A 13,020-nucleotide genomic window follows, 5' to 3' on the forward strand; every position below is an offset into this window, starting at 1 on the left:
AAATATACACTGCCCGCTCTTTCCCCCTATAGATCAATCTACAATGGCCAAACCATTCACTAGGGAGGAAGTAGAGCTGGTGGTGAAAGATCTTCCAATGGGTAAGGCTTGTGGGCCCGATGGGTTCCCCGCCGAGTTTTTTAAGGTTTTTTTTTAGTTCCTTCTCTGATTTATTTCTGCGACTATTAAATTCTATGTTTGAAGGCGGTGCAATTCCTGACTCGTTTCGGGAAGGAACGGTGGTAAGCTTTCTGAAAAAGGGCAAAGAACCCAAAGACCCGAATTCATACAGACCCATCAAACTATTAAATTTGGATTATAAAATTACTACAAAACTATTATCTATATGTTTTAATTCCATCTCTGCCGATTTGATTTACCCGGATCAAAACGGCTTTATAGCTAGTCGACAATTGATGACTTACATACATTTTTTGATTGAGGTTTAAGATTATTTTGAAACACGAGGGGTACCTGCGTTAATTTTGTTAATTGATGCCGAAAAAGCCTTTGATTTGGTGGTCTGGGAGACACTTTTTATTATTTTACAGCATTTTGGGATCCCAGAGAAAATCACAAATCTGATTCAGAGTCTTTACACAGGTGCCCAAGCTAATATCATTATTAATGCAGCTTCGGTGGGATCAGTGTTAGTTCAGCGTGGGACTAGGCAGGGCTGCCCATTGTCTCCTGCTCTTTTTGCATTCTTCATCGAACCTTTAGCAACCGCAATTGGGAATTGTGTCAATATTTCTCCCCCCCTTACTTCCATGGCTAAAATCAAATTATATGCCGACGATATAATGCTGTTAATTAAACCCGACATGCAATCTCAAATACATGCTCTGAAGATTTTTTAAGAATTCGAGGCTCTTGGGGGGGGTATCGGATTAATAAAAAGAAAACAGAAATTTTGGTTTGTGGGGGTATAGACCCAGAACTTCATTCTGATATAAGTAGCTGCATTAATAACAGACCTAAAAGATATCTAGGGTTTTTTTTCCCCGTTAGTTAAAGACCTGTATATGTTAAATTTGGATCCTCTTCTTCAGAAGGTTCGAGCAATGCTCGCACGATGGAATCCATTGCCATTAACTATTCTTGGCCGGGCTGCGTTAATAGAAAATGTCTGTTCTCCCCTTATTTAACTTTTTATTTTCCACTATTTCTTGCTTTTTACCCGGATCTTTTTTTCTAAAGCAGAATCCTTGTTTTCTGCATTTGTTTGGGCCAATAAGATACCTCGATAGCAATAGGTACTCTGTATGAAAATAAGGAGCAAGGCGGCCTTGCCCTACCAAATCTTAAGGATTATTATAATGCATATTTTGCACAATATTTAGCAAGATTTAAATATCCAATTCATAGTCAGAAGTTATTTATAAATTTTTTCTTTGATTTAATGTGCCTCGAGATTCAGATACCCTCCCCACTTCAGGTACTTAAATCACCTAAATTCGTTTGTTACAAGACTGTAACATGGGGAGACCGCTTCCCCAGTGGCCCAGGAACTCAGGAACCCCTTTAGGGGACTCATGTCGTGACCCCCGCCCCCTCTTATCTTCACAGCATAATGACTGGGCGTACTCCGGAGGGCAGTATTGTTCATAGGAAGAGGAGGAAGACGGCGGTCCCTCTAACTGGCAGGATCTCGGAGAGTGGGCGGAGCCACCAACGACGTCAAGAACAGCGATTGAGGGCGAACAGGTGTGCTTGTTCACCGGAGGCGTAGGAGGAGATTGGAGAGCGGAGTCGAGTGAGGAGTTGGCGGAGGAGACAGCAGCTGGAGAGTCGGAAGAGCGTGGAGAGACCGAAAAACCATCTACGGCGGAGAGGAGAAAGAAAGAAGACCCGTTGGCGGCGCGGGAGCCAGGAGGCCATCGGCAACACGAGCCGCCCAGCCGCACGCCTGGAGGTGTGTGGCTCACCCAAGTACGGGGGCGTATAGCAGGCTGGGTGGGGAGAAAGGGTGGGTCGGCGACGTGACCTGGTCCCTTTGTAGTTCCCCGGTAATTTGTCCCCTTCCTGCACCTTCTTTTCCTCCCCCTACCTGCCCCCGAGGTCGTAGTGATTTCACAGGTGGTGTTCCCTCACTCCCTTTCACGTTTGAAAGAATCACACAAAAGGATTGACACGTGCCCTTTCTGTCCTTTCTTTTGCACGCCTCGAGTTCGCAACAGCACCACGGAGCCTTCCGCGCCCCACACCTGGAGAAGTCCCGGACTGACAGAGAGAGGAGGAAAACGTCAGGAGGAGGAGGAGGCGGACAGAAAGAAGCCGGTCCCCCAGCAGAGCTCCCGTCCGAAAGACTTGCACTGATTATTTGTTGTCGCAAATAAACCCCTCTATAACGAAGACCCGTATCTTGCCCTTTACTGCCGAACCTGCTACAAAGACATTAAATTAGTTTTTTAAGAGGCGCTCTGTGATGCTTAAAAGATACTCACTGACTTGCTTGCCTTGCTGGGAAAGGAGCCTTCACAGTGGATAGCGGACTCAGCCCTTACAGCAGATTACAGTAACTACTCGCCGCACCCGCTTCGCGGGTGCCGCTTCGCGGGTGCCGCTTCGTCATCTGAAGACTGCGGGGGCATTTCCTCACCTGGACTACAGGAGACCGTACCTGTGGGGAACTTTGCACCTCGAGTGGGCTCTGGTAGGCGTAAGCAGGGACTCACTCTCCCAGGAGTCCCTGCCAGACCAATTACACCTCGTCACGCCTCCCTTGCCAGCCTCACCCACAGGATGCCGTGTGACCTACATTTAGGATCCAGGCTACCGCAGCGCGGGAGCGTCCCAGGAGAAGCCCGGGACAAGGGCGGGACCGTCTGTGGCCGTCAGGGGCCGGTCGAGGCTGGGCTGAGCCATCCCCCCTTCGCCCTATTAATTTACCATCTTTTTCCCATTCCTATTACTGGTTGTTATATATTGTAATCTTGTTGATCCCGGTGTAATTGCCGATAAAGGTTGGTGTGCGTGCTCATGCCAATGTCAACTCGTTCTCGCAAGGGTAGGGGGGCTGGGGGTGGCTACGTCATCGGTGCAATGGATCAGTTCATTACCCATGCCTTCTCGGTAATCGAGAAAGAGATTGCCATAACTGAGGGTTGGCTGTCACATGAATTTCTGAAGCGTTCTTCCCTAGCCCCTTTGGGGGTGGTTGTATCCCCGGAACATGCACCTGAGTTGATTAACCTGTCTCCACCTGGCCCTGATTTGTCAAGAATAGGAGCTATAAGGGCCAGCTTGGATAGGCTTAACGCCCTCACCCGTAGTAAACTTAGACTCTACCTGTATTCCTACACCTCCAGAGGCAGCTTTTGTGCAACTGGAGGTAGAGACTAACCAAACGGAAAAGAGTCACGGATTTCTGAAGGGCTGGCTATTTAAAACCGCCAAAGAAATTCAAGGGAAAGTGCCCTAGGGGTTGTCCGAAACCAACAGGGGCGGGGCTGACCAGAACCAATAACACTAATGCATCTAAACAAGGGACTCTGTCGACCGCACCCCAGGTTATAGGCACATTGAGTGACCCAGGGAGCAATGAGAAATCGGCCAATCCCTTACTGGCCAATCAGGACCAAATGCCCCCCCTAGCCCAAATTGAGCAATTGATGAGATCCCGAATACTCCCGGTCCTAGAGAGAGTGAAGCTTTTAACCAAGAGACTTGATCGCTTCGAACAAGCTACTCTCGACACCTTCTTTTCTCTAAAATCGTTAATAAAACTACACACTAAGACCAGGGAGGGGGTTATAGTAACATCTAAAGATTCCCAGTTGGATTTAACATCTCCAGAGATTAGGGGGCAGATAGCAACAAAGGATGTGTTGGGGTCCACAACGTGTGGAAATACTGCTATTCAAGGTGGAAATACCCACATCAATGCCCAGACTAGCAAACCCTCGAACGTGGATAAAGGGCCTAAAAGTCGCCGACAAAGCCCGCCTGCCCAAAACAAGTCCTCTAACACTGCTATGGGAAAGAGTGTGGGCCCAAATGGCAAATCAGTAGAATCCACTTGTTTGCCAAATGTAGCAAATAAAGGCATCCCTGATCTCCCCCATATCAACTTACCCCCCGACTGCCAGCCATATGTAGTTGCGCTTGCTGGGGTCCCGCCCTACAAGCCTGGCATCCATGAATCATACCATGTACTAAAGAACAAAACGATATTTTGGTTAAATGAGACAGACCGCTACCTAGCTCCTTGGACGGAGAGATTCTCCAAGTGAGAAGAGTTGGCGGGGTTGGGAACAGGCCAAAGTACCAGATAGGCGATTGCATCTTGGTCAACTTTAGGGACGCCAGGGTCGCTAGTTATATCTGTAAATTACAGCACGGCCCAGGGAACCTGGGAATTGGTACTTACGAACTTAGCCACTTCCAAAGCTCTCCTGTGTCTCACCCTAATGCCAATTACCAACCCAGGGGTGGAAGGGACAATAGGCTCTATGCCCAAGACGTCCATGATTCCTATCAGTGGCATATGACAAGGGGAGGCAGTGTAAACAGGCTGGGTTATGGTAGGTGACATGGCCCTCTTTCCCCCGACAAGAGCTCGTATAGGGTTATAACCCTGTCTGGGAATAGAGTGATAATTGAGGCGCTGGAGGGTGGAGCAATAGATCAGCCCCACCTTGTTCCCGGAACATCTGACCACGAGACCATCTACTGGTCAGGGGAGAGGGTGGACAACTCTAGAGAGATTGGTGCTGGGCCCAGTTCATTCGACTTAATGTCCCCCTCTGAGGTTACAAACACGAATAAAGTTGTGAGGATCCTCAGTTGGTATATAGCAGGGATCGCTAAGAAACTAGACGTCCCTGACTGGAACCTATTCATTGAGTCCTTTGGGATATGTATTTTCCAGGAGACGTGGAGTGTGGAACCCTGCCATAAGGTCGGATACTCTACCTACTATGTACCAGCAACCCCTGCCCATCTTGGAAAGGGTCGCCCTTTTGGTGGCCTCCTCATTTGGTTTAGCATTTCCCTGGGTTGCCATATTAGGCACGTAGTATCTAACTCACCCGATCTTCTTAGACTGTCTGTTAGGGGCCCTCGGAGAGGACGGTCTTTGGAGATATTTAACATCGATGCTAGAGGCACTAAAGGCGGTTCCCAATCTCCAACAATCTCCATGCTCGAAGGAGAACTCAGTAAGTGCAATAGGAACCCGTACATTTTGGTTGCGGGGGACTTTAACTGCACCTTTGAGCATCTTGCAGCCGAGGACATCCTGGGTATCTCCGAAGAGGACGCAAGAAGGGGTATTCCTGCCTTGTCCATCCCGCCCATTAAGAGATGGTCTCAGAGGTCAATACAGTTGAACACCCTAACCTTGGAATATGGCTTAAGGGCAGTGAACGGCAGAACACCATTGGACCTTTTAGGTGCCCACACATTCAATAGGGTACACCACTCATCAAGGATAGATTACATCTTGCTTGATTTTAGGCTATGGAGCCACCTACAGGCTATGGAAGTCTTGCCTACGGCAGATAGCGACCATAATCCGCTATTACTAAGTTTAGACTCCTTGTGGTCGCCCCTAGACGACCTTCCTGAACTACCACTAAAGATAACTTCAGAAGTTTGTCTAGCTAAAGGAGGGAGGCGCCTCAATTGGCGCATGGTTGCTCTAGATGAGGGAAAGATACAGTATATAGGGGCCACACTGGTAGCAGCTGTGACTAAGCTAGATACTCTAACCTTGGAACCCCCCGAGGTTCTTGACCATTTTTGTAATATGACCAAAGCCTTGGGAAACCTACTTATAAAACCATGTGGTGTTACCCAAGAAAGGACGCCCTTTAAACCGAAGGGTACTTTAGGCTAGTTTACCAAAAAGTGCCGCAAGATGAAAACAGCCCTGGTGAAGGCAGTTAAATTGAAAGATCAAGAACTAATCCGGGCAGCCAGGAAGGACTACAGGCTTTCCATTTATGAGGCCAAGAGGGACTGGGACGACAAATTCTGGTGTGATCTAATGAAAGCTAGCGTGGGGAGGGACTCCGGTGGCTTCTGGAATTTAATAAGGATTAGTGATAGGCCTGACAGCAGCCTCATTACACGTAACATCCCAGGCCAAACGTGGTTTGATCACTTCTCCCTCCTCTATTCTACTAGCACAGTTGAGGGGCCTGATCTGTTTCAGCCACCCCTTGTGGGCACCTCTGGAGAGAGTCTGGACCACCACTTTACGTCCAGGGAGGTGGATGACGTGATCAAACCTCTAGTGCCCAATAAGGCAGCTGGCCCCGATGGGATACCTGGGGATTTGCTTCGCCTCAATCCCAAAGAATGGGGGAGGCTTATGTCATCCTTGCTTAACGCTAACCTTTATGGAACAGCGATTCCAGACTCCTGGAAGGGGGCGGAGGTCGTCCCGATTTTTTAAAAGGGCTGTCGGGATGACCCAGCAAACTATCACCCCATCAGTCTCATCGACTCATCACAGAAGGTTGCCGGTAAGGTGATTTTAGGGAGAGTGCTTGAATGGGAAGCCGAGAATAATATTCTCTCCGAGTTCCAGGCAGGCTTTAGGTCTGGTACAGGCACCATTGAGCAGGTCTTCAGACTAATGCTTATTTATTGGAAGGAGGTACTTATAGGCAAGGGCAGTCTTTATCTCGCTTTCATCGATTTAACGACTGCCTTTGACCTGGTGCCGCGAGACTGCTTATGGGGGGTTCTCGCTGACCTAGGGATTCCGGATTACATCTTGTCCCTATTGATGAAGTTGCATATGGGGAATTTTTCCCAGGTGAGGTGGGGTACTCAGGGCCAAAAGACAGCCAAAATCACGGTGAATAGGGGGGTCCGCCAGGGATGTGTTCTTGCCCCCACTCTGTTCTCCTTGTATGTGAACGGAGTGGTGGAGCATCTTTTGAACGGGCAAGAAAATACCTACCCTCCTATTCGCCGATGATACCCTCCTCATCTCAAAGTCACCTATGGGCCTACAAATTCTCCTCGATAACTTCCAGACCTTTTGTTCCAGCAGGGGGCTAAAAATCAATACTGATAAAACGAAGTACTTGGTATTGAATCCGCGGAGGAAGCTTGGTCGTCCCCCAGTATTGAATTGTGTGCCCCTGGAAAGAGTCAAGGAATTCGACTATTTGGGAATCCGCCCGTCTGACTCGATGCAGTGGAGCTCCCATCTACAAAAACTGTTGTTGGGCCACAAAAGGGTCGTTGGGGCACTTCTTAAGGAGCAGCGCTCTTCTTCATTCAAACCTATTGCCCCCTTATTGGACATCTACAAAGCGAGAGGAGTAAGTGCAGCATTATATGGGGCAGAACTCTGGGGTGCAAACAAGATCGATCTCCTTTCTAGATCAGAGAACAAATTCCTGAAGGATTTGTTGTCTCTCCCTCAGAGTACTGCACCGTTACCTCTGCAGGGGACATGGGTTGTCGCCCAATTGGAGACCAGGCCCGACTTTGTCCGCTACTTCTATGGGCACGTCTCTGGAGGGTTCCTGAACTCGCTAGCTATGCAGAGGGGCTGTCAGAGGTGCTGTCGATGCCGGGCTGGTCTAAAATTGGGTGGCTTAGTAATGTCAAATTCCTGCTTGAAGACATGGGCTTGGGGGACGCATGGTCTTCCAGAAATGTCCCTCCGAAAGCTGCCCTTAAGACCATTTATTGGCAGTGGGTAGACAACAATTTAAATTCCAACCCTAAGGAATGTATAACAACTACGGAGTTCCTTAAGATCAAGGATTTGCCCCAATACGATCCTTACCTGGATTTGATCTCAAAGCCCCTCGATAGAGCCCTGTATTTCAGATTTAGGGTGGGCCTGCTCCCCTTGAGAGAATTGACAACCCGTTGGAAAATCCCGGGGCAGACTGTCCCTTTTTGTATATTTTGCATATCTAGAGTGGAGACTGTTGCCCACTTTTTATTTGAATGCCCGGCCTACAAACCCCCAAGATCTAGGTGGCTAAAACCACTATGTAGGGGGCTGGCGACAAGACACCACACAGTCGCTCTGCGAATTGTAATGTAAGATACCTGTCCATTGATTGTATGTGGTATGGCTAAATATCTAGGCTGGGCGTGCTCAATTAGACTTAAACGGCTAAAAATTATTGTTTAATTGTGGTCATGTATTAGGACCTTTTTTATTGGAAAAATATTTTATCTCAACTGTTTTACCAATGGTTATTAATGTATTGGCTTTCGGTGTCCTGTTTTGTACTGCTTTTAAGATTTTTTTTATCGAAATAAAGCTAATTGACTGACTGACTCAGAGAGAGGAGGAAAACGTCAGGAGGAGGAGGAGCGGACAGAACGAAGCCGGTCCCCCAGAAGAGCTCCCGTCCGAAAGACTTGCACTGATTATTTGTTGTCGCAAATAAACCCCTCTATAACGTAGACCCGTATCTTGCCCTTTACTGCCGAACCCGCTACAAAGACATTAAATTTGTTTTTTAAGAGGCGCTCTGTGATGCTTAAAAGATACTTCCTTCCTACTTTTGATTTAGCCACCCCCATAAATAGTGCATTTTCATTCATAGGGATTGAAATTCATCCCGAGATAGTAGAAAATTGGCAGCGGGCAGGGTTTATCATGTTAAAGGACTTTGTCAGGGATGAATCATGGATAACCCTGACAGACATGGCATCCCTAATTCAGGGAATTTTTTTATTGATTCATATATTTTGATTTATAGGATTTTGGGACAAATGGATCCCACACTGATTAGCTCACCTACTCAATTATTTAATGACCTTTTTGTGCCCTCACGGGAGAGGAAACCTGGGGAGTGGAAACGTTGCTTAATTTTGAGTAGGGAGGGAGTCTTAAAGCAATTAGTAAATGGCAGAGACAGGAAAATCAAGTGTTATCCCCAACTATTTGGAAGAATATTAATAGACTTAACTTTACTGTATTACGGGGAGCCAATTGGCGTAGAATGCTATTCTTCAGTAAATGGCTTTTGTATCGCACTCCGGCGGCTATAGCTAAAATGTACAGTAACAGTTCATCTAACTGTTTTAGGTGTTTACATTATGCCCCGGCTAATTGGTCCCATATAATGGCTTTTTGTTCAAAAATTTCGGCATTTTGGGATGGAATTTTTGCGTTTTTTCAAAATCAGTATAATATTATGATTTCTTCGAATGTTAAGTTAATACTGTATGGTTTTGATTCAGAGCTTATGCTTTCCGAACAGCTAGTAAAACTGATTTATATAGCAATGGCGGTGGCTAGATCGCTGTTATTGCAGAATTGGCGTTCACAGCATTGCCCCTTGGTACAGGAATGGCTTCATAAAATGGAAAGAGTCCGAAAATGCGAACAAATTTATGCTCAAAGAATTGGAGGGGTAAGAAAATTTGAAATAATATGGGGATCTTATTTGATTAACTGCTATGTAAGATTTGGTGGTGAATAATGTATGTATTCTTTTTATTTACGGCTTAACTATGTTTTCAAATATGTAATTCTGTTTTTGTGCTTTGATGTATGGTGTCACTAAAGAACTTCAATAAATAAAGAAGAAAAAAAAAGATCCTCAATACAGTCTTGATCATAAGCTTAAAATGAGTGCCAATGTATTCTACATTATTGGGGCAATAGCCTATGAGTTCTCTAACCTATCTGTTTTTAGCACAATGCTCATTTCATACTCGTCACAGATTATGTCGCAGTGAACGGTTACATCCAAAGAAAGAAAAAAAGACAAAAGTAGGGCAAATACTGTTTATTGCAGACTAATCAGCTGAATAATGTGAAAAGGCACTATGAAACTAGATAATTATGAATCATTCTAATGAATGGCAAAATATACAACATTTTGTAACATCTTTTAAATATATTTCCAGAGCAATATTAACATTTAATGACAGTGAAATAATTTTCTCTCAAAAATAGCATTTACATGAAGATATTTTTGGAATTGTTTTTTTCATACTTATATTTATAAATTAACAAATGTCATCTTGCATATTCACATACAGATTTTCCACTGAACAATAATTCCTAATCATTCCTACTTGAAAGAATAATTTGCAGGCTCTTAAATAGGCATGTCCTTACATTCGCAGCAGTCTAGTCTTTTCTTGGTTTTAGCCCTCCATTTACATTTGCCTTAATTCGATACTCCAAGGTTTGGGAAAATATGCTTTGTAAATCCATCAATATAATTTACTTACAAAAAACTTACCACATACATCTTTTCATTAACAGCAACATAGCTCTTAATGTGTCACATCTTTAAAATTCCACAAATCAGTTTTTTCATTCAAAACGTTTTTGCACTTATACTGTTGGCATCAAAAAATAATCTTATGAAATCTAACTCTTTTCAGCCGACAATAAAAAAGGCTAAGGAAAGTGAACAAGTTGCACAAATACAACAGTGATAAAGAGAGCTGTGAAACAACAAAATACGTAAGGGGTGTCCCCCCATCAGGAAGGAATCTCTTGGTGCAAGAATGAAAACAAATCTCATTTAGCGTGGTGAAGACTCCCATTGTGATTTTCAAGTACTTTTACTGTTGGCGATTGCTGGGAAGCTCTGCTCACTGAACTGCTTCAATATGGCGACATTCTATGCCTATGTACATCAGACATATCCTTCATGGCTTCCTAAAACAAAGCATGTTGGGATAAATATTATGCAAAGTGCAAAGAAGCGTCATGGTAAAACATTCAGTGACTGTTTCCTTCATCAAAAGATTCCACACCCGAATCAGTAGAAGCGGCACTAATTTTCTCTTGTCGCCGTCTCATGATTTCTTGGAGTTCCGAGCTGCCACTGTGGTCCTAAAAACCAACAAAAGTGAGAGGGCATTATTCGTATTTGTTCAGAGACACTGGGCACACAACGTTTTCACAGGTTCTGTTCCTGCATGCCTGTTTTAGATTTAGGCAGCTTTAATCCCAAAAAAATACCTACACATCTTTCAAAATAATGCACCATAACAGGCATGCACCGGTTGAACCTCAACCAAGTCACAAAGAAACAACATTAAGCATGTGTGTAAGGATATGAATGTGTATTCAGCACATTGGTCAACAGGAAAAAAGTTAATACAAATCGTGTGGTCAGGTCGTTTTTCGTGATCCCTGGAGAATAACTCACATTAGGTTAATGTAACGATTGTGCCTCCAGCCTACCAGACTGGGTCAATAAAGCACTGCAGGCCAGCCACTGATTTCCAAGTAAAGAACGAATCTCACGAAAAACGGGGCCAGTCACAAAAGCTACGTGCAATATTGTAATCATTACTGCAAGCATAACTACCACCTTACCAGAAATACACGTATTGCATAATATTCTTCCTACTTTACTCAGGAACAGCGAGTCACAGTTGGCATTTAGGAAAAGCCCCACAGTTACTTCTGTTGAAAACAATTAAACAATGTCACTGAACACCACACAATCCATCGAAACATCCGCAGCCCATGCAGATAAGAGTGGTGGGGTGGGGGTGAGGGGTGGCTTCGACAGATGACCAAGAGGGAAAATTAAATAATTTTACCTTGTCATCTGTCGAAATCCTCCTCCCTCCTTCCCCCTCCCACCACCCAGCCCCACTGCTCTTACCTGCATGGGCGGCGGCTGCATCAAAATACTGCGTAGAACTGTTCTCAAAAGAGCAACCCTAACCTTCTAAAACATTACATTTAGAGCCATATGTATCTAGCTAATTTTTACTCACAAACGCTGCGAATCGCAAAAAACAGCGTTTGAGACTAAAAATGTGCTATTCGCAATGTATGAAGCACAATCTCATCGCAAAATAAGAAATCGATAAAATAGCGATTCCTTACGTTGCTAGAGCCTGAATTCTGCGATTTCCCTAGCGATTCCTTATTTTGCCATTACCTCAGTTAGCGAGATTCGCAAATGGGGTAATCGCAAAATAAGGAATCGCTATGGAATGTATGAAAAAAATCGCAATTAGCGATTTCACGAAATTCGCATTTTAGAGAATCGCAATTAACACCAAGTAGGAGTAGGTAGTAACCAGGTGCAAACTATATAAGGAGTCCCACAATGCAACAGACTTTTTCACAATGGCTGGGCTTTACGTGATAGCCAGGAGGCTGCGACTCAGAGCTGCTGCACAGAGGAGGAGATGCCAGGAGAGGATATTCCATGCGCGCATTACCCTGTTCCAGCGCACTGAGGAGGACATTCATACACACTACAGGCTGAAGAGAGCATCCTTGATTTAATTGATGTACTCAAACCCTTCCTTGAACATCCCACACACAGGACACACTCCATCCCCACCCACATCCAGGTCCTGTGCTCACTCCACCTCTTGGCATCTGGTAGTTTCCAGGGGGTGATTGCCTCTGTAGGAGGGGTGTCACAGAGTGCACTTTCCCGCTTTTTCCACACGTTCCTTGATGCCATGGTACAGAGGCTGCATCACCACATTCACTTCCCAAGCACCCCACAGGCACAAGACCAGACCAAACACGACTTATCAAATAGCCCAACTTCCCCACATCATCGGATGCATAGATGGGACACACATTGCAATATCCCCCCCCCTCCCAGAATGAGTAGGTGTTCAGGAATCACAAATTCTACCATTCCCTAAACATACAGGTGGTGTGAGATGCCAAACACATCATCACCGACATTGTTGCCAAATACCCTGGCAGCACGCACGACTCATCTACCGCCACAGTGGGATATACCATAGACTCACAAGTGGGTAGTTTGGCGAGGGCTATCTACTAGGTAAATGCATTTGAACAGAGGCCACACTTGTTAAGGATAGCATGTGCAGGACAGTGTTTAACCATATACCTCCCACCCCACAGGTGACAGTGAGTATGTGGTCCGTGACTTCATACTAACCCCCTACCTGAATCCAGCCAATGCAGCGGAGCGGCGGTGCAACAGCGCCCACATTGCAACAAGAGCCACCATTGAGAGGACATTTGGGATACTCAAAAGCAGATTCAGATGCCTACACAAGAGCACAGTGCAAGTCTCCCATCAGGTGCAAGTGTCCATGTGCAGTGGGTAGCTG

At 45.5% G+C, this 13,020-nt stretch overlaps 1 protein-coding gene across 7 annotated transcripts in view; it reads right to left on the reverse strand.

Annotated features, from left to right (window-relative positions):
• Positions 1-9,710: 9,710 nt before the first annotated feature.
• Positions 9,711-13,020, reverse strand: part of EPS8 (EGFR pathway substrate 8, signaling adaptor) — a 1,030,589-nt gene continuing 1,027,279 nt past the window's right edge. For all 7 annotated transcript variants that reach the window (XM_078674027.1, XM_078674024.1, XM_078674021.1 and 4 more), the window contains one exon: positions 9,711-10,789. In XM_078674027.1, the coding sequence (XP_078530153.1) occupies positions 10,676-10,789 (114 nt within the window). In that variant the 3' untranslated portion in view covers positions 9,711-10,675. The remainder of the gene's footprint in view (positions 10,790-13,020) is intronic.

The sequence above is a fragment of the Lissotriton helveticus genome, chromosome 1_1 (assembly GCF_964261635.1).
Source record: "Lissotriton helveticus chromosome 1_1, aLisHel1.1, whole genome shotgun sequence".
Lineage (NCBI taxonomy): Eukaryota > Metazoa > Chordata > Amphibia > Caudata > Salamandridae > Lissotriton > Lissotriton helveticus.